The sequence below is a fragment of the Cercospora beticola genome, chromosome 1 (genome assembly GCF_033473495.1).
Source record: "Cercospora beticola chromosome 1, complete sequence".
In the NCBI taxonomy this organism is placed as follows: Eukaryota; Fungi; Ascomycota; class Dothideomycetes; order Mycosphaerellales; family Mycosphaerellaceae; genus Cercospora; species Cercospora beticola.
This window is the reverse complement of record NC_088935.1, coordinates 3,996,892-4,017,190: the sequence shown is the minus strand read 5'-3', so window position 1 is coordinate 4,017,190 and position 20,299 is coordinate 3,996,892. Positions and strand designations below refer to the sequence as shown.

Sequence of the window (20,299 nt, the reverse complement as noted above, 5' to 3'; positions counted from 1 at the left end):
ATCGTGGTACCATATCCAAGGGAGCCGCAGAAAGCACGTGCGGATGATTGCAAGGCAGTGTTGCTGCAGCTTCTAGTGTGCGGAATCGAACATGATGTTGACTGCGAGGGATTGAGCTGACGTGCTTGAAGCTCCGCAAGAGGATTGGCAACTGCCAGTCCTACGAGAGGCGCGAGACCCCCGAAGAGACGCATCTTGAATGGGTAAGGAAAGAAGTGCAAACTGCACATTCAGCAGGGACCGTGGCATTATCAACCGAGTAGCATGGGGGACAGACAGAGCGCCTCCGGGCAAGCAAGCCCAGAGGATCTGGTCAGCCCTGTAGTGCACAATATCTCCTGATAGACTATGGCTGTACTAGATCGAAGCGTGCAGCTTTGGGTGCGGAGGCAGTGTTGGTGTGCATGTCACTCACAGGCATGAAGCCTAGGGCCGCATCGCTCGATCCTGTGCCAGGTGTTGACGGATGTAAAGCTACAGGCGCCGCCGTCTCTGGGAGATGCGTCAGCTGTGTGGTCCTGTTTTCCGTCGTTAGTAGCGGTGTCTTCGCCAGTCAAAATTTGGCGTTAGCATGTCGGTAAATGGTGTGAACCACCACGCTTGGCAAGCAATCGTCCAGTTTCTAGAAAAGGCAATTGGAGCTTTCGGATTCTCCACAGGCATAGTCCTGATGTGGGAATGGTATGTGTAAGACCTTGGCAAGAAGTGTCCACAAGCGACTGACTTCCATCTCGTTGGCTCATCGCGCAGTCCGAACGCCAGAGCCGGTAGGCTTGCACGCTTCTGATCGCTTGACTATGCAGGGAAGCAGCTCGGGCGTATTCTCTCGCGTGAGCCACGTGGCGCGGGAGTACTGTGAGGCTGCGAGAACCATACTGCGAATGTCTTAGTCGCGCTTATACAATGTCTGATACGCAACTTTAGCTCCAGTGGGCGCAGTCGTGCACTTTACGCGAACTTTGGGCGCACTTTGGCGCTCTGAGCTACATCTGAGAACCAACCGGGTTGGGGAGAGGGTCGTAGAGTATCGCAGCACGTTGTCAGGGCGCCTTCGTTGTCCAAGAATGCCGCGATACATGGCAGCCTCTAGTGAAGTTGGCACGCAGTGTCAGGCCTTCCTCAAGTTTGTCTCGTCGACATTTGCAGGTGCTTCTTCGGAGCAGCTGACTATCTGCGCCATCGGCAAGAATTGCTCGCTCAACGACTTCGTGTTGATGGCGTGATGTGCAAGAGATGAGGCGTCCACGTGGCAGACGATGGCACAGATCTAGACTCCGCGCCCAGTCTGGTCGGCTACACTGTACTCTTGTACAATACGATACTGCGCAATAGGAAAGTGTGATCTTAGTAGCTGTGCCCGTATGCGAAGATGAGAGAAGAGTCATGATGAGGTTCCAGTTGCGATGATGTCCGTGAAGGATGTGATTTGCAAAGTGGAAGCGTCCACCTGGGCAGTGCTGGCGGGTCGCTTAGTAAGCGGAAGGGATCGGACTTCACCCTGAAGTGCTCTCTCCCCGAGTCCTCTCTTCGCGCTGTGCAATAGACGCGACTTCTTCGTAGGACTGTTGATTGACACTGGAGAAACTACTATATTCGATACAATCATAATGAGAGCTGCATTGCTGCAGGGACAGATGATGAACGCCGGTTCTTGTTTCCTGGCGGAGCAAGCTCCAAAGCCATGCTGGACGACCCGGAAAGATTCGACTCGATGACATCTCTCACGAACACCATTAACGCGTTTCCTGCTACGCTCCAGCTTCGGCGTCAAACGTCGTTGGAATCAATCATTGTCAAATGCCGAACCGCGCGGAATTTCCATGGACATTCGATCGACTTACGGGTGTCCTGTCTCTACTCTGCAACAGTCTGTTTTCAAAACCCCAAAGATCACGCCAGGGCACAGGTGACACTATTCTGCACATCTGGCTACTGAACTAAATCAATTATCATCTCATTTGGAAGTCCACCTTCCCTTTGCCGCACCTCGTATTCATCGTATTCACGCTCAGGCTCTCGAGATAGCCTGCGATCAGGACATGTTCGGCAATCTGCAAAGCAACTACGCAGGCAAGCATCAATTCAAACAAAAGTCTGGACCAAATGTTGCGACCCGCGACGCAGACGATCTCCATTCCCCGAAACCTACGGCGAAGAACGACATCCTGCGAACTGGATCGCGACAAGGAATGAACACGAAAAAAAAGACCGTCCAAGTTCTAGACCACAGGGAACGAGATAGGGACCTTGCCAAAAGTTACGATCTCGAAACGAAACCTATGATGATGAAGAACAACCGATCCAGATCTTGCATGAACGATCCAGAACCAACATCCAAAAGCGCCAAGAACCCAAAAAGCCATCAAAATATGACAAGGCGAGATACAAACTCCACGATCACATCCTTCGGAGATCCTCTGCTCTACTGCTGTTGCCGGTATTCCGGTAAGCGAGTCACGTACCTGTCCCGTAAGCCGCTTATCGCGTACCTGTATCACATCTTCCCCAAACACGTTCGACAGAATCCCAGCGGAGAACATCTTCGTCACCAGCCACAAGCGTGGGGGCGCGGAGGTCCTCCTAAGCTTAGACCCCTGGGCTGGACAAGGATATGCCTGATATCAGGAATCCCAGAATGACTTCTGTATACGAGTCGAGGATTCCTTGATTAGAAGACATGTTGTCAGATCTGGTTTTGGAGATATCCCCGAATGAGTTTGCAGAGATGGCAGAGGGTGTGGTATTGTGAAGAAGCCGATTCTTCCTTTGCGTCCGGTAACGGAGGTAAGGACTGGGAAGCATGTTCGTAGGCACCGAGAGTCCGAATTGCATGGAGCAATCTTTCTGGATGGCAGTTGAAGCAAAGAGAAAGATGCTCGGAGCGAATGCTATCGGACGAGAGAAGTCATTGTAGAGCTCATGTAGTTAGTGTTCAGCAGAGACTGCAGCCTCTCTGCCCGACACCAGAGATGATATCGAAAAAGAGATTGGGCCTGTCGACGAAGTGGAAACTCATCCTTGGGATCGGAGTTTACCAATACCTCACTAGTTATCACATCACATATCCAGACAGTAACAATGCAAAATGCAAATGCAACCAACACCGAGCGACTCAAGGTTCCATGCCATCCCTCATATCCTAATCCCCAATCATTCGACATGTCAAAATCACCTCAACTCCACAGCGCCCCATCCAGTCCCTCTCCCCTTCAACCTCAAGCACTGGTACGGCGTACTCGTGGGATCGAAGTACAACCCTTCCACGACTCCATCAGCTCGTCTCAAACTGACATAATAGAACCCACTAATCGTCAACCCATGACCCCGATCCTGATCTCCCTGCCGTTCACTTTCCGAACAAGTGTCCCCTTTGCCGTGCACGAAGCAACGTTCCTTCCATCGCATGAAAATGTAATCTCTGCCAACATCTGACATGCGGTCTTTACTCAGTAACACCCGAGCAGTTTCTTCGTCGCTGGGATATTCGTTGAAAGGCGGCAGCTTACGCCAGTTGCTGGCGTCGGTCTTTTCATTCGCGCTAGGGAAGGCAATAGAGTCGGAAAGGTGTGTGTAGTGAGTTGAGTTGTTCGGGTCTGTAAGTGGTGAGTTTCGTCGATGAGGGTCTTTGGTGGTATTTGGCGTCAGAAAGCTGTGTGTGTCGAGATCGATGATGTGTCCTTCGAGATATGTCGTGATGGGTGCGTTCTTCTTGCCCGCTTTGGGACGGTCGGCTGAATTCGTGATACTGAGGCTGTGGGGATGTTGCGGCACATCATAGGCTTCCATGGTGCCTTGGAGTGTCATGCGATCGGTATCTATGGAGTGGATGATGACACGAACAGGCCAGTGGTCGTGAGCAGCGTCAGCGATTTTGCTGCTGCTCAATAGCATGGCCGATGGTTGGCTCGAACCACTTAAACCAGCGAGGCTTTGAAATGGCGCAATGGGATGTTCAACCCAACGTGTGGAACCTGGAGGATGATCGAAGCCGGTCGCCGTACCTTGAGTCCGGAAGTTGGGGTTGATCTGCTCAACAGCTCTGGACGAAGCACCTGCTCGGGTAGCGAGGAGAGCAGCATTTCCGTTAGTCGCATGCTGATGTCCTTCGAATATTGTGCCAGGTTGCAGCCATGAAGACCCAGCAACAGGTTCGATTTCTGACAGGTCCATCACAAAGTCGTCATGCTTATCTGCAAAGAACTCCTTGGTTGCCAAGCCATGATCGATCGCTGCTGAGAGAGCTTGTTCGTAGCTATAACAGAACCGCAGCTGGTCCAAATATCGTAGCGCATTCTCCAGAAATTGCGCATTGCTCGAAGATGTCGCGCTCGCAGGCACAGGAGGCGTCGATATCCGAGGCAGTCGTGGTGGCGCATTCTCACCATATCTGCGTTGCATGGCTTCTGCCCGTTCTTGCATTGTTCGTGAGCGAAGCTCGTTAGCTGAAGGAGGTAGCGGCCAAGAATCTCGATCAGACGTTCCACTGCGATGTTGATCGCCAGATGTGCGATTACTGCCCGCGGCAGGAGCAGGATTGAACCACCCAGCAGCTCGTGCCCTCTCCTCTTCTTCACTCATTTCAGTCCCTCGTCGTTCCATAGCATATCTTAAGATCCTTTCCGTCGCGCTCGGAGAGCTCTCCTGTCTCGCACGTTGCAGAACTGCCCTACTTCTAAGACTCCTCCGTTGACGATCTCCTCCTGCAGCCGCATCGAGTAGATCCGTGCTCGACGGCGCATGAGAGTCACGATTGCGCTCCCTCGTGCGACTCTCGCTCTGGCTGATCAGGCGCGCAGCGTCTGAAGACGAGTTTGCGCTTGACGGCTGCCGTCGTAATTCCGCTAGGATCTGGTCCAGCTCGTTCTCGTCCTGGCTGGCAGCATTCGTTGTAGCCTCGTGAGACGGTGCCCAGTCGTACTGATCGTTTCTGCCCGGAGAAGGCGTGCGATTACTGTATGCTGCGGCAGAAGATGTGCTGTTCGTGGTCGGGTCGTGGATTTGATTCAGTCGAGCCAGCACTCTCTGCAGCCTCAACCGGCGCGACAAGTCCTCACTATCACTTCTGTTTTGCGCCTCCAAGTGCCGTGCCTGTGCCAACCTATTTGCTATCCGTGGATCCCGACTCAGATCATTATGCGACTGGCCCCGTCGATGTGTAGGCCCTCTGTTGGCTGTGGTCTCCTCTGCGCGGTCCAGCGACTCCAGCGAGTCTCGTAAGAAGCTCACATTTGCCTCGTCGGCGTCCTCGGCTGCCGATGTATGCAAGGTCGATGCCAGATCTGGGACAGGCGACGAAAAGTACGAGAGCGGGGTGAGCGGACGGTGGGCGGGCTCGAGTGGTGGAGGCGGTGTTGATCCAGCGCTGTCCCCACTGACTGGACTCCGCTACAAGCGCCGATGGTCAGCGACGGCTTTGTAACAGCTGGCATCGGATGGGATCATGCAGGAGGCACTGTGCTGGCAGCTCTTACCGGATTCGAGCCGTTCGGCGTGTTGGAGGGAGGCATGTCTTCCCTTGCGCGCCTGTCTACTGCATTTTGTGGCGTCTGATATCACACCGCTGGCGAGTCGCGCTCGATAGGCGACGTGCGGTCTCAGCAGAGCCTCGGTGGTCAAGCTATGGCGAAGGATGTCTACAAGGCAGGCTGCGTGCTGTTGGCGTGAGACAAAGGCCTCCCTCAGGCTGTAACCGTCGAGGCAGCGCCAAGAATGTCGTCAACGGCCGACCAGCTTCCCTTGTGATTGACAGTCGCATGAACGGCGCTTGGCCCTAACTGATCATCACAACACCATGGCACGCGATGTTGGAGCATGATGATAGCTTCACAGCGACATTTGTATACAGTACTTAGGATCGTCGTATCATTCGTGAATGTTATGTACAGTTATCACGATCTCAGCAATCGAACCAGCCGACTGTGCCCTTTGGCCTTCGCCATTTCAGCTGGCGTTCCCTCCACTCCATCCCAGCTGGCACTTCCTGGCCTCCGCTCAGCGCCTCTGCTCAAAAGCATCTTCGCAGCTGCAACATGTCCTCGATTCGCCGCCAGATGTAACGGCGTTGCTCCCTCATTTGCTTTCGAGTCGATGTTTGCGCCGTGATCCAGCAACACACCGAGGACATCCGCGTGACCTTTATGCGCAGCCCAGTGCACAGCAGTGAGCCCATAGCTCTGGACACTTTCGATATCTGCCCCAGCCCGAAGCAGCACTTTCACACTCGCAACTGATCCCGCAGCGGCAGCATAGTGTAAAGGCGTATTTTCAGAGTCATCCAAACAGTCCACTTGGGCTCCTCGGTCCAGCAGGAGCTCGCACATGGCGTTTTGCCCCGTCACTGCAGCCTGATGAAGTGGCAGCAATCCTCCACCTGAGGCAGACCGCAAGCTTACACGCGCACCATGCTTCAGGAGCAGTCTGGCAGCATCGATTTGGCTTGCGCTGATCGCACACCAAAGCGCACTGTACCCATCGCGGCCGGACAGGAAGTCGACTTCGTCGCTATGAGTGAGGAGCAAAGAAAGGGCCTCGACATTGCCCGCCCACGCTGCCAGATGCAATGCCGTGTCGCCTTTGGCATCCTCGGTGCTCAGCTCGGCCCCATTCTTGAGCAGAACTGCTAAGCTTTGAACATGGTTCAGATGCGCTGCGATGTGTAGTGGTGTTCTTCGTAGGTCTCCGAAAGTGGCTGAAGGATCTGCGCCTAAGGAGAGCAGCTCAAATAATGTTTCGAAGTCGTTCGTATTGACAGCATTGAATAAGGCGTCTGCGTTGAAAGGTTCGGCAGTATGAGCTGGAGATTGACTCTCTTCCTTGATATCGGCCTTCTGATCTGCGACGATCGAGCTAGTTCCACGTGGTGGACTATACTGTGGCGGAGGGTCAACGAAGCAATTGTAGTCCACGGCGGGAGTAATGCCAGTGTGCTCGTCAAAAGCAGGCGAGGGCAATAGGCTGGGTGTACTGCAGCCAGATTGGAGATGCTCCTCTAGATTATTCTCTGGCGGTGGTGTGGGTGGTACTGTCTCTGATTGCTTCACCAAGAACTCCAATACACCTCGCTGCGCCTTCAGCTGCTGCGATGTCTGCTGTGCATCTGAGTCGGAACATGTACCCTCTCGCATGGCAGTGCTAGCAGAGACTAGGCTGGTCTCAATGGAGCTTGTCGCAGCGTCAAAGCAAGCTGCCAGTCCAGCGGTATCCGTGATTCTATCCAGTCTTGCCAAAACGTCTTGTTGCAATCGACACAACACGCTTATGAGGAGCGATAACTCGCCCAAAAGCTCAGCAGCACCCAATGCCGCAGCCTCTTGACTCACACTCCCAGTCAGCGACACAAGAGCCGCAAGTCTCCCGTACCTATCCCCATCGCCAGCCGTTGACCGCTCATTCACAACATACAAACTATCCACAGCTCTTCTCCTCCGGCTCTTCGGCCTTTGCGGCGTCGCGTCTTTCACGTTCTCATTCCGACCCTCCGCAGACGTCCTATTCTGCCGTATGACTGTCGAGATCGCCACAATAGAAAATACAGTACACGCGATCGTGAAGCATAGCGTCGTCGGAGTGAAGAATGTCGTCGATCCCGATGGACTGGCGGCGGCCATTGCTGATGAGGACTGGAACTAGTGCTGGAACGTGCTGACCACGCGTCTCCACGTGTGGAAATGGCCAGCAACGCCGTCTGTAATGCGTCGTTGGGCGGAAGCCTGGTTCATCGTTCGCGGAGGAAAGGCGCGTTGGAGACGTGATTGCAGGAAGGAAGGCAGGCTGTTTGTATACAGATCGTTGACCGGGCCACGGGCCGTCTCAAATCGGCAAACGAGCTGAATCGCGGTCTCAGACATTTACCGAAGTGAGTGAGAAACGGTAGAAGAGTAGAAAGTAGCTTTGCTAGTTGTCCATACACTAATTTGAAGCTGGTACATAAAGAAAATGTTGGTGGTGCTCATCCAGTGGCAGGTACAAGTGGGTGGTATCGTCGCGTCAAAACAAGAATCAATCGCTCGCTCGTTCAAAACAAAATCATAATCGTTAATCAACCATGGCCCATTCCATTCAGAAAGCGGAACGCCCCTCCAACTGAATCCTTCGTTCCGTTGGTCATAATAGATGGCGCTGGCTTTTTGGAGGAGATGGAGGCGCCCGACGATCCAGGCCTAGTGAATGAGAAAGCTGGACGCATCAAAGACGACTTCCTCTTGGGGATCAAATTCGAAGGCGAAAAGAATTTTCCTTTTGGAAGTGATTTAATGCTTCCTTCTCGCGATAGAGACATGCTCGAGAGGCTCTCCGCGATTCCAGGTGTCAGTGGCCAGCTGTTACCGCTCGTAGAGTCGTGCATTGGCGGGTGCAGGCTTTTCGATGGTTGCTCGTGTGCAGGAGTGCTATCCACCTCTCTGGACAAAGGCGAACGGCTTGACGCTCGGGACCGAGGTGCCGATGTTGGGACGCATCCATGTGCTAGATAAGAGCCGACGCCACTGCGATATCGGTATGGCGACGGCGAGGAGGAGCGTGTCGACATGTTATCCCAAGGCAACAGATCTGCAGACTGAATGCTGGCTGGTCTAGAGTATAGCGAGCTGGCCGCTGAGCCGGCCGCAAACTGCTGAGGCTTTGAAGGAATACTGAGCGGCTGAAGCCTGGGACCAGCGCGGAGGAAATTGGCGAGATCGGCCACATCCTCATGCTCAGCTTCGGCACTGCGGGGATCCATCTGGTTTTGGCGAGGTAGATCGGAAATGTACTCGGCGAGCTCCTGGATAGAGTCGCCTTGCACGCGAGCTTCTCGCGGAGACAATGCCCTCCTGTTTCGTTTCGGCGGGATACCTGTCGGCTTGGAGGGGCTCGGGGGTCTTCGTTGTGTTGACAATCTGCGTGTCAAGCCGCCGATCATTTGGACAGTGCTCGGTTTTTTGAAGGGCAATGGCGGCGCATCGTCTTCAACGGCGATCATGGAACCGTCCTCCTGGATGTGCCAGGTAAGACCATCAGGACCATATTCCATGGTCTTCTCCACACCAGACAGAGGGGTTTGAGGCGGTGTTACGGTGCCTTCTGATAAAGCTGGCATGTGAGCGCTGTCGGCCGAGCTGCTTCGTTTAGATGCAGGAGTGAGAGGATCAGCAGCTCGTGCTGGTGCTCGGAAAATGCACTCGGCCGGCAGAGATGTTAATGCGCTTGGGTCGCCAGCCATGGCATGGCCGCATGCCCAGAGGTTATCTTGGATTTGTGAGACTGTCAAGGTGAAATCGAGTCCGAAGCGATGGTAGTCCTCGACCGGATTTCTCATGGCAGAGAGTGCGACCGTGAAGCAATCCTGTGACTTCTGCAGCTCATCCAGTTGGTATTCAATGTGTCCCGTTACGAAGAGTGTCAAAGCCAGCAGCTCGTCCACAGGCATCGCATCTTCAAGCACGTGCGAGGCTGTGGAATAGTCTCCCAGCTTGGCGAAGATGATCGCAGCATTGATAAGGCATGATGTACTGTAGAATTCATGCTCGATCGTGCGAGACAGATGGAGGAAGTTTTCTGCCTGTCAAATAGTCAGTATTCAACTTTATGGTGCCATGAACGAGGTCGTCGGCGGAAGGTAGTAGTGTTTCAGACAGTTCTCTGCGGCACGTTCTGGCACAAGGCCAAGTCAGGCAGCCGAGAGCTTTTGTTATGTATGGAGAGAAAGAGACCTTTCCGCACTTACAGCGTCTTGCCATTCGCTGCCTTGGAATAGCGTCACTGCATGCTCCCAAACATCGATCAGGTCGTCCGAGAGCGCTTCCGTTGGTGGTGTGTTGCGCGCTCTGAGGTCGGTCTTTAGGTGAGACAAGCGTCGGTTGTTTCGGGTTGGTACCACTGGCACAGTGATGTCGGCCATGGTAGCGGGCCAAACTGTCGCGCAAAACTCCAGAAGTTGTTGTAAGTGGCTCCTCGATTGTTTAAAAGAGTCCAGAAGTTCGCGAGGGATTGCCTCGTGGCAGGTCGGTACGACCGAAGTGGCTTCGCTTCATTCACAGTCTAGAGCGGCTCTTTCCAGCCACGGCTTGAGCAAGTCACGCCTCGCCAGCACGCACCACCTTTCAGCGCTCACCACTTTTTACTTGAGTCGCAACGATGAGTTTTTCGAAGTCAGGAAGCCCAGAATTTTGCACTACGTCGACTCGGTCGAAGAAGATCATAAGTATCGCCTTCGCAGGCAGATGATCGTCGTAGTGGGTGAGGACGATCGCTGTATGCAGGGTGCCACTGACGAATGCTTGTAGGTACTTCTGGAGTAACAGGGTCTCTTGTCGCGGATAGCAGAATATCAGGACCTCTGCGAGCAGCGCATCGGAATGAAGGTCTGTTGTAGAGCGAACTCGCAGCATGCGCTCCTCGGACAAATATTTGTTCACGCACGACGGGACTTCTATTCCGTATATATTGACCTGCTGCCCGCTTCTCTCGAGGATCAGTCTCTCCAGAAGGCCGGTGCCGGCTCCGCACTGCGAAGGTGATCAGTAACTCCATTCGGCTAGCCGGTGGCTTCTGTATACAAAAAATTGAGGGGAAGATGGCCGAGGTCGACGGCACGAAGCTTGTGACTAGGAACAACCCGAAGCGACCATTCAGCTGTCGATCTGTGCAGCCATGAACGAACGTCTACGTCGACAAGCCGAGTTACAATTCGATCACTCGTGCAAGAGACACGCATGTTCGGCTGTCAGCGTTGCTGCGGATGTCCGTGATCACGCCATGCAAATGGAGGCGAGCTCGTTTGTGTGTAGCGAACGAGCTCGCCGGCTGTTTGGCTCGGACCCCAGAAAGGCTCTTGCGGTCTGGCCGCCAGCTACGCCAGCAAAGGTAAAAGGACACTCACGTGAGACTCACAGAGAGCACTTGGGCTGGACTCTTTGGCAGATGCCTGATCAGGGTGTCCAGCACGTTGATTGATATCGAACAACAGCAGTCTGGATGTTGCGAAGGACGCTCAGTGAGCTTGTCCATGATGGCCTGAAACTCCATGCTGCCGTTGAGCGCAGTGTGAGTCACAGAGAACTCATGCAGTGGTGGATTGATTTAATGCACGCTTGAAACACCTTTCGAGCTCACAAAGCAGGCCGTTCTCCCACCTGCCTCAAGTGTCAGAGATGCATGCAAACGAGTGAGAAGTCGCAGGTTGGTTCTTCCGCGCGCCGCGTTGCATGTGTTACGCATGAGGTACATGGACGCGTTTCGAATGGTGAGCTGTGTTGAATGGTTGTTGGAGGTGGAGGAGAGTGTGTTGTGAACTTGGGAGGAAATCGCTGCATCTGCTCACCGGGATTCTGCGGCTGGATGTTTTCCGTCCAGACTGCACGCGAAAGTGCCTCGTGCTCGTGACTTGCGAAGCGAAAGCGCTCTGCAGTTTCTGGTTGTTGCAACGAGAGCGAACAGGAGCCGCTGTGCTGCTGGTCACGACTCAGAATCGGTTGGCTTGGCAGTCACGGCTGTTCGCGATTTCTTCCCGCTGCACTTTCCAGCTCTCGTCGCGCTGCACGTTGCTGGCTGGCTCCCAGCATCGTCATGTTCCACCACGAACCGCCCCACGCACACTGGCTTTCGGATGATTTACTCCTGTGCTCCAGCCTTCTTGCACAGCTTGGACAAGCAGACTGCCTGCCGGTACGCGCCTGCTTCAAGCGCGTGACGCGGCACACAGACGCGAACGCGCCCGAACTCCCTCGTCACTCCGATTTCACGGTCACCTGCTCAGGGCAGCTTGACGGCTAAGAACGGCATGGAGCAGAACGTTTCGAGCGAGCGTGGTCCACCTAGTCACGCGACGCCCGACGTGCTGCGCATTCTATTTTTTCCAGTGCGTCGGCAGTGTGCATGCCGTGAGATGCATGACGTTCAGGGAAAGTCCTTCCAGCGGTGAGAGACTGCCCAGGATGCACATCACGGGCTGACCGACGCCTCACACGACTTGCCCAACACCGCCACAGATCGTGGCGAGCTAGAACCATGGCTGCAGATGCATCATGCACCTTTAAGCTTGGATGCAGAAACCGGATTGCGTGGAAAAGGCTCTGTCGCGCATGTTGGTAATTATCGCAATTTCATGCTATAGACGCTGACGAGGCAGGCAGATTGCCAGACTCGCGGATCGTAGGAATAGGCGCTCGTGCTACTCTACACATCGTACTGTGGTCCCCTGCTCCCGATCATCTACGTTGGAGGCTGCAAAGCTTGTGTGATGGAAAAGGCGACTCCCGCTGCTGATTGGCCCGGCCGATGCCTGCCTATTTTGTAGCTCGGACTTGCCGATTGTTCACATCCAATACCTTCGCTCTGACATCGACTCACATGCACGTTGCCTCCAGGTCCAACAGCATGCCATCCGTACGGCATGGAAGAGCATCCGCCTTAGCTTCTCCGTGCTCCTGAAACACCTGGGCGGCCATCGGTGGAAGCCACACTTCCTGGCAGCCTTCGAGAACGACAGCGCGTGGGCGTCGCGACAGCTTGACTGGCCACCACGCCCTGGCCATGACCACTCCCCAGACCGCGACGTGATGACAGCTGCGATCGCAATATTGATGCTCACTTCCACGGACCTTGTAGCGTCTCATACCGTGCATGCGACTGCAGCGGCATCGGAGCGCAGGCCTTCAACACCAAGCCGACAGCCTGATACTGGAGGAGGTATGAGCAGAACTCAAACTATGCCGGGGCTATTACTCAAAATGTATAGTCCCGAGTGAAGCGCCTTTGCAACGTTACAGACAGCATAGGGTCGGAAGGTGATCCCAATAGCGACAAGCAACACAAGGTACAGTGTCGCAATCTCTGATGCGTGTGCAGCCTCAGCCATGCGCGCTCTACCGTGGTCTCGCAGGAACGCGACGAGGAAAAGCAATCGAAAGTACAAGTGCGGGCTAAGCATGCAGGTCGCGAGCTACTATATGCACGTTGCTGGATGGTGTCTGCAGCTGGCCACGAAAAAGAGGCTGTGAAGCTAGTGCCGTTCAGGTCTGACTACTAAATCCAGAGCACCCCGCGCATCTCTGCCCTTCTCACCACCTCGCTCTCCGCCCGCCCATTGGCTCATAGCCTTCCTCCCTTCTACATTCATTCTTCTAACCCAGGGCGAGCAGCCTAATTCTTCCATCGTTGCAACCCCCAGGCATATTACGTCGTTCCACTTTATACCAATCATCTTGCTGTCGCCCGCCCCATACATATATCGCTCATCGCATCCCCATACTGTCTGGAACAGGAAAGGAATTCAATCACACATCAGTCAACAACATCAATCATGCCTGTGCAATTACTGCCCGCGTCAGCGGCAGCCTTCGCGCCCCGATCTGGACCCGAAATCGTGCTGAACACAAAGGTGGAGCCTTGGTTAACACAAACGTTGAAGCGCATCAACCGAATCAAGCGACCACTCAACAGTGTCCCACAACACTTTCGATGTCTGACAGAAACACTCGGTGGATCTTCTGCTATCTGGACCCTGGCCTCACTCATGCTGCCAAAGGCGCCCGATACTGAATTGCGCAAAGACGACAACCCACTTGTGGAAGCACTCTTCAATTTCCAGCTTGTACACATCGAGGCCTATGTGGTGCACGTCGACATGGTCTCCCAACACGAAGTCGCTTTCAAGCTGACACCCGAGACGATCGAGTCATTGGTGGAGTATCACAAGGACATCTACTCGGTCGACTCATCAGCGAGCACGTGGAGCTGGCCCGAGAAGGAAGCGCAGATCAAGAAGATGCAAGAAGAGTTCGTGCAAGCCGCGAATAAGTTCGTCTTCCGCACTGGGGCCCGCGCGTTGGAAGGCATGGAGGAGGATGGCGCCGGCGAGCTGCTCGATGGCCGCTCCGCCGAAGTGAAGAACCAGATCATGAACATGTTCGCTCCACTTCTGCCTCCTCCACCACGGATAGTCGATGTCATCCACCCGGCACCAGTCATGCCAAGTGCACCTGTCGCTGGTGGCTGGTGGGCACCTCAGCAATTGCAGCTCCAAACACATCCTACGCCTGTGGATTCGTGGAAGGTGCTGCCGTCGACCCCATCGCCTACTGCCACAACATGCAGCGACAACCAGTCGAACGTGTTCTGGCAGGACATGTCTATGAGCAACGTCCAGCTGCCATCGCCGACGCCATCATTCAGCCAGCCGTACACATCTGCGCCATCGCAGTACTACAGCTCACCGCAGCCAATCGCACCAATTCCAGTGTCGAGCTCATTTCCTCTACACTGTGGATCGGACATTGGCTACGGCTATGGCGACTTCGGCATGAGCCACGGGGGCTTCATGCACACTCAGTATGCTACCGCCGTGTGAGCTGCTCAAAGACGACCCCTTTGCGCGATCCGCTTCCGCGGCTGTCGTTGAACGACTGAAAACCGTCGGTGTCCTGGCCAGGCCCGACGACCTTTTTCCACATCCTGGATCCTGTCACTACTCCAGAAGCCTGATGCGCACAGCGCTTCTCGATACGCGACCCACGATTATTAGTATTGACGCGATGCAAACGATACCCGATGTTGACCATCACAAAAACACATCAACATCACTCAACTCCACATTTTCTGGACGGCGTACTAGCAAGCGACTTGGTTTATTGATTTGGATCTTGACACCTTAGCAAGCGAGCGACTCTGTTTTTCTCTCTTTTTCCATTTTGCGATGACGAGCGATGGGAATACTCGATGCATATTTTCTCGGGAGGCCATGCACTTGCGAACAACAAAGACAGGATTTCACAGACCTCGCGGTCGATACAGAGAGAAGCAAAAGAGAAAGACGTTTTATGGGTGGAATGATTGCATGTTTTAGGGATGGATTGTGCATTTTTTTTTATGGGACCTATGGGATTGGGAGGACCACCGTCACTATATTTTTTCTACTTCTGCGACGCCCGTACATGCCTGACGACATCTGGAATGCCGAACTATGGACCTTCGATTCTTTCTAATGCCTTTTGCGGATACTGGATTGCGGCCTGGAAACCCATCGTACACTCCGGTCTTGAACACTATGTCAGACAGCGGATGCGGTGTGGTGTTGAGGGTTGCTTTTCGTTGTCCGCACAACGAGGAGACTTCGTTCCAATACTGGTTATGGAACTATCTGGCCTTCAGACGTTGCAACAGGCTCTTTTCCTTTCATGAGTGTCCGAGCATTCGATATGTCTCGGCCTCGACTAATATGACTTCCGGATTTCACAACAACATACGAAAGACTTCTTCGAATTACCTGCGAAACATCGACGACCCGAGATCCCTGGAGTGCGATTGAATTCGTTTACTCGACCAGCGTTATTGCCGCAGAGCTGCGCTGAGACTCCGAAGCTTGTTTCCGAAAGCTAGCCTTGAGGAGGTAGACCTGCTTCGAGTGGTTGTCTTTTTGGTGTTCTCTTGGGCGAAGAATTGTTCTTTCTATGTTGGAGATGGGTCGCCTTGATTGGTTATGACCTGGATTGTGGGATCTTTTATGGAATTGTCAGAACCATAGCGATCATCCTACTATGTCTCGCTGCACCCTGGGTATACTGGCTATACTTCTGGGGTTTCGCAGCGTAGAAGTCTTTGCTTTTGCAGAGATGAGTGGATGCTGGACCAATTTTTGGAAGACAGTGGAGAATTCTGCGGCTTGATGTCGTGAGGACAGTCTCCTGATACTACTTTTCGTAGCACATTTTTTCTATATTCACGTTTCTGTGAAGTGAATCTTCTTGTGCCAATTTCTTCTCTTTGGTCTTTTGCTTAGCACTTTGCATGGTGTGCTGGACTGACGCCATTCGACTGGATCGTAAAATCGTAATTGTGGATTAGGTAATCGTAGTACTTGCTGTGTACACGAACCTCTTCCGTCTGCTTATGGGTCTGCTTCCTCCCTCTCACTGTCACTCTCTCTCATATCTGCAAAAGCGCACGTTCTGCCGCACGCGGTCGGTCATCAAACTGCACTTCGACAGTCTGCTGTACCATAATCTTATCGGTCGCATTCGTCACGCAGTTCTGCAAACCCTCGACATCCTGATGCGTCACCCACGCCGTCGTCCCGCCATCCGCACGGAAGAGCAAGTCTGCATCCGTCATGCTGTCGCGCATTTGCATCGTGCTTCGAGCGCTACTGGCACTGCTCTTCGTTGTTGAGGATTTGCTCATGAGACTGCTGATAAGGAACGCGCTGGGTCGGTGTGACCTTGCGTTTGGACCGGCTTGAGCAGCGGTGTCGCGGAGCCAGTCTTTGGTGAAGGCTTTGAGGAAGAGATGCATACATGGTATTGTGGCGGCCATGAGAGAGTAGTACATTTCCACGGTACTGTAGAGTGTGGGTTCGACGTAGTCCCAGGTGAAATCTAGTGCGTCCATTGTTTGGTCGTGTGGATCGCCTGAGAGCATTTTGACGACTACGAGGACGCGGAAGATGGTTAAGATGCTTGCGCTGTAATTCGAAGATCAGTAAGTTGCGGTTATTTGCTGACTGGCTCGAAGGAAGTACTCACGGGATGCGAAATGCGAAGCCTCCGACGATTGTGAGCTTCGCAGCAAGCCGCAGTTTGAGAGGCCAGACCAAGAATATTGGTAGAGCGAAGAGTACGAATTCGAGGATTATGCTGTATGCGCCGACGAAGATCCATCCCGCTCTCCTCAATCCTAGATTCTCAGGCGAGACCGCTGTGCTGGTGATGGCGATGAGTCCCCATATCACAATGAACACCGTGGTGATCCAGGCTGCATGAATATGGCGTTTGAATGTCGACAATCGCAGAATGAGTAATGACACCGCGAGTTTTGAGCAACAGAGTGCCGTCACTGAAAGAATGTCGCTGGCTTTAATTGTCTACACTGATATCAGCGCATAGCAACACCACCTCTCTTCGCGCAAGACTTACTGCTCGCAGTGGCCCAATCATCTCCCATTCCAAGTGGTACATATGCATTCCAAGGCCGCACTGCACTGCTCGAAATATTGTACCACTTTCCGCAGTCGCTATCAACTATTGCGAAGGTCAGTATGGAGCCTACTTCATCGAGAGTAGTACTTGAGCATTACAGTTCCCAGCATAACAGCAATATCATCCCACCCCATCCGACTCCCCCAAGGCCATCGAATCTTCAATCGTAACCCCAGAAAGATCCATGCGGCAACCATCATGAGCGCCGCTGTGATATTGATTTGATGCCCTCGGTTGCCATGAGGGAGATCGGCCATGTCGCCGTCTGTTGCGTCCGACATGGTGATAGGAACACGCGACGCTTCCGTTGCACAAGATCGCTTTCTCTTATCTCAACTGGTCCAGACCCGACAGAAGACCACTCCAGATGTATGACGAAGATGAAGGACTGGCCTCTCGGACTCCTTTCCCAAAACGGCTTCTTTCTCAATTGCAAACGAGAGTCGATGTCGATGGCGCAAACATCCTTTCGAAAAAGGAGAGAGGGAACCCGGCAAAAGAGAGGGTGAGAGTAGTAGCCAGAAATAATAGTCGTCGTCGTAAGTGATGATAATAGTCGCAAACCAACCACGCCAACCAAACCCAAGCCCTAGACCCCAGCGAAAGGGGAGACAAGAAACCACCCTTTCTCTCCGTGTGGCCCTCAAAAAGAGAGTCCAAAAGACCGAAAAGAAAAGCACACGCCCACAAGAGCGGCTGATACGGGCATTTTGTGGCACAGGGACGGAGGCTTACTATCGAGTTTGAAATCCCCAGACGAATCTCACGCGGAAAGTGGATCAGAATCTCGAACATTACCTATGATGGTGACCGGAAACGAAGAGCGCAACGTGGATTAAGTCTGGACATTGCGCCATATTTTAACCGGTCTCGGTGGTTCGGCGGATGACAACGTGGTCCTCGCGCGAGGCCTGGACGGACTGGCAGGGTGGGCATGAACTGATGATCTTCAGGACTGTGCGCTTGATGTCTGTCTCTGAGATATATTTGAAGGATGCGATCGGTTTTGTACGTGGTTAGGGCTCCTCTGTCTTTTGCTTGCTTCTGAATTGGGGCGATGTGTTGTTGTGGCGGCTGGCTTTTGGGGTTTGTGATGGAAGCATTAGTTAGCAGTGGCTTAAGCGACGGCAGATTGCTGGCTAGGGTCATGTCGGTTTACTCGGAGTCCGGCGCTTTCGACCGGTACTTCAATACTCTGCCAGCGATGAGATTATGCGACAACACTCCTGTGTCCCTCATCCAGAGTATGGAGAAAGGTGATGCTGGTATAAGGTGGAGAGCGCGATCGCGTTCATTTAGAGTAATCTATTCAGAAGATGGCGATCTAAATTGCATTGCGGGCAGGATTGGCCGCATCCGTAGCGGTATTGTGGACATCGGCGTCGGTCATTTGGTCTTTCGGACTGGGCATCGCCACTGCACTTGGCCCGCGGTGTCAGAGAGAATGGTTGTGGGGGTATAGTACTTGGCCCGTCTTCGTGGCGTGCGCCGTGCGAATGGCCACAGGAGGCTGTCGTCATGCACGCCAGCAAGTGCATTTGGTGACTCCATCGCAAACATATGGGGAATCCAATGGGCCCGTAGCAGAACTTTGCCCAAAAGGGTAGATGCATGCTGCGAGGGCCGCTAACGTGGTTGCGTTGGACACTAAAGCTTAGCAGCAAATGTTTCAGCTTCGTCTTCGAGCACCTCGATGAGTCCTCCAACCAGATGGAGACTTCCCGTAGCTAGGACATCAGTCTTGTCACTGTTCGCGAGTTCACGTGCTTTATGTACAGCTTCTTCAATGGTGCTGACAACATGCACTTGGGCGTGTGGATCAATCCTGTCCCAGCTCTTTGCCAATTCATTCTGAACGCGCAGACTGCTCACGTCGTCCTTGTTTGTGTTAATCGATACCAGATCAGCCTTGTAACCAGCATTCCTGTACGTTGTGTTCGGACAGAAGATAGCGTGCTTGAATGGGTGATTGTCCTTGACTGCTGTAGCCAGTGTTTCATGCAGGTGTTGGGCGAGAGAGGATGCATCACGCGTCTGCTGATTGAACAGAAGTATGCGATGGGCATCAGTTGCAGATGTATTGGCAGTCTTGGACGCGAACCAGCGACCAGCAACATCAATGCTCTCTAGGGTGTGGCCTCCGTCGATGTACCACGTTACGTTTGGCTTAGTGGTATCGGGACGCAAGTCGCAACGACCACCAAGGCTTGTCTCTTCCAGGCCTTTGATAAATTCCGCTGGCAGTTGAGCGTTCGAGTCGTAAAAATTTGGAAGGCCACTGAACCCGAGCCGTGCAAGATGCAGTGCTGAAACAGCAATGGCGAGGGAAGCATTCAGCTTTTGGAAGTGGCCTTGCAGACCAAGTTCGATTGAGTCGATCGCAGCGTGCACCGGCACAACATATAGCTCTGTCTTGCGCTCTTTCGCGCGTTCGTGCAGGACTTTTAGGGCACTCGCTGGCTGTTCAACGGTAAAGGCCGGCACATCCTCTTTGAAAATCCCCGCCTTGTGCCATGCAATATCCTCGATCGTGTTGCCGAGCAACGCTTCGTGGTCGATACCCAGACTCGTGATCCCAGTAACTGCGGGCTCGACAAACAGATTTGTCGTGTCGTATTCGCCGCCGATACCGCACTCAATGACGGCTGTGCCTACCTGTTGCTGCATGTAGCAATGAAACGCCATGAGCGTCAAGTAGTGAAAGTATACAGGTTTACCGTCCATGCTCCTTGCATCCTGATCTGTTGCGTCTGATTTTGTAGCTTCAAGCCTGTCCCACAACTCCCAGAAACATTCTGCGAACAGCTCTTCCGAGATTGGTTGATTGTTGATCTTGATGCGCTCCCGCACAAATCGTAAGTGCGGAGAGGTATACAGTCCTACCGTCGAAGGCACACGCTCAGCATATATGCTCTTCTTGGACGGCAGATACTGGGCCAAGATGGACGATATGAAGGACGAGGTGGAGCCTTTGCCTTTGGTACCAGCGATGTGGACGGGATTGAGAGTGTCAAGGTCGGTGGGCTAGGTCGATGGTCAGAGGGACGATCACACAGCCTACCTTCAGCTACGTTCAGCGCACCTCATATCCGATGCGCCGCAGCCACGAGAGCATGTCTGGAATGGCCCGCTTGTTCCCTCCAGGTCCGGCCTTCCTGATGGCCTCGACAATGGCAAAGTTGCTCTGCAGGCCATTGAGTGCGGCCACTGCCGACTTGTAGTCGCGACTCGTACTGTGCTGTCTCTTCTGCATCGACAGCACACGCCGCACGCATGGCCGACATACCGACATGATGATGTCGTGGTGTGTGGGAACATCGGGTGTTCCAACCGTCAGTGCGGTGGAAAGC

General features: G+C 53.5%; 7 protein-coding genes across 7 annotated transcripts; 1 reads left to right on the top strand and 6 right to left on the bottom strand.

The window, feature by feature from the left end:
* Positions 1–3,168: 3,168 nt before the first annotated feature.
* RHO25_001607 (uncharacterized protein) lies at positions 3,169–5,507 on the bottom strand (the record flags this gene model as incomplete). The annotated part of the gene is made up of 2 exons (XM_023594217.2): positions 3,169–5,385; positions 5,472–5,507. The coding sequence occupies 2 exons, from the start codon at positions 5,505–5,507 to the stop codon at positions 3,169–3,171; spliced, it is 2,253 nt and encodes a 750-aa protein (XP_023458564.1).
* Positions 5,508–5,888: 381 nt separating this feature from the next.
* Positions 5,889–7,124, bottom strand: RHO25_001606 (uncharacterized protein; the record flags this gene model as incomplete). Its single annotated transcript, XM_023594216.2, has 1 exon — positions 5,889–7,124. One exon carries the CDS (start codon positions 7,122–7,124, stop codon positions 5,889–5,891), a length of 1,236 nt encoding a protein of 411 aa, XP_023458571.2.
* Positions 7,125–8,038: 914 nt separating this feature from the next.
* Positions 8,039–9,877, bottom strand: RHO25_001605 (uncharacterized protein; the record flags this gene model as incomplete). Its single annotated transcript, XM_023594215.2, has 2 exons — positions 8,039–9,538; positions 9,704–9,877. The coding sequence occupies 2 exons, from the start codon at positions 9,875–9,877 to the stop codon at positions 8,039–8,041; spliced, it is 1,674 nt and encodes a 557-aa protein (XP_023458570.2).
* Positions 9,878–10,079: 202 nt separating this feature from the next.
* Positions 10,080–11,004, bottom strand: RHO25_001604 (uncharacterized protein; the record flags this gene model as incomplete). Its single annotated transcript, XM_023594214.1, has 2 exons — positions 10,080–10,484; positions 10,870–11,004. 2 exons carry the CDS (start codon positions 11,002–11,004, stop codon positions 10,080–10,082), a joined length of 540 nt encoding a protein of 179 aa, XP_023458569.1.
* Positions 11,005–13,279: 2,275 nt separating this feature from the next.
* Positions 13,280–14,326, top strand: RHO25_001603 (uncharacterized protein; the record flags this gene model as incomplete). Its single annotated transcript, XM_023594213.1, has 1 exon — positions 13,280–14,326. One exon carries the CDS (start codon positions 13,280–13,282, stop codon positions 14,324–14,326), a length of 1,047 nt encoding a protein of 348 aa, XP_023458568.1.
* Positions 14,327–15,900: 1,574 nt separating this feature from the next.
* Positions 15,901–17,230, bottom strand: RHO25_001602 (uncharacterized protein; the record flags this gene model as incomplete). Its single annotated transcript, XM_023594212.2, has 4 exons — positions 15,901–16,435; positions 16,497–16,834; positions 16,887–16,991; positions 17,048–17,230. The coding sequence occupies 4 exons, from the start codon at positions 17,228–17,230 to the stop codon at positions 15,901–15,903; spliced, it is 1,161 nt and encodes a 386-aa protein (XP_023458575.1).
* Positions 17,231–18,596: 1,366 nt separating this feature from the next.
* Positions 18,597–20,241, bottom strand: RHO25_001601 (uncharacterized protein; the record flags this gene model as incomplete). The annotated part of the gene is made up of 2 exons (XM_023594211.2): positions 18,597–19,973; positions 20,032–20,241. The coding sequence occupies 2 exons, from the start codon at positions 20,239–20,241 to the stop codon at positions 18,597–18,599; spliced, it is 1,587 nt and encodes a 528-aa protein (XP_023458574.1).
* Between the last annotated feature and the right edge of the window lie 58 nt (positions 20,242–20,299).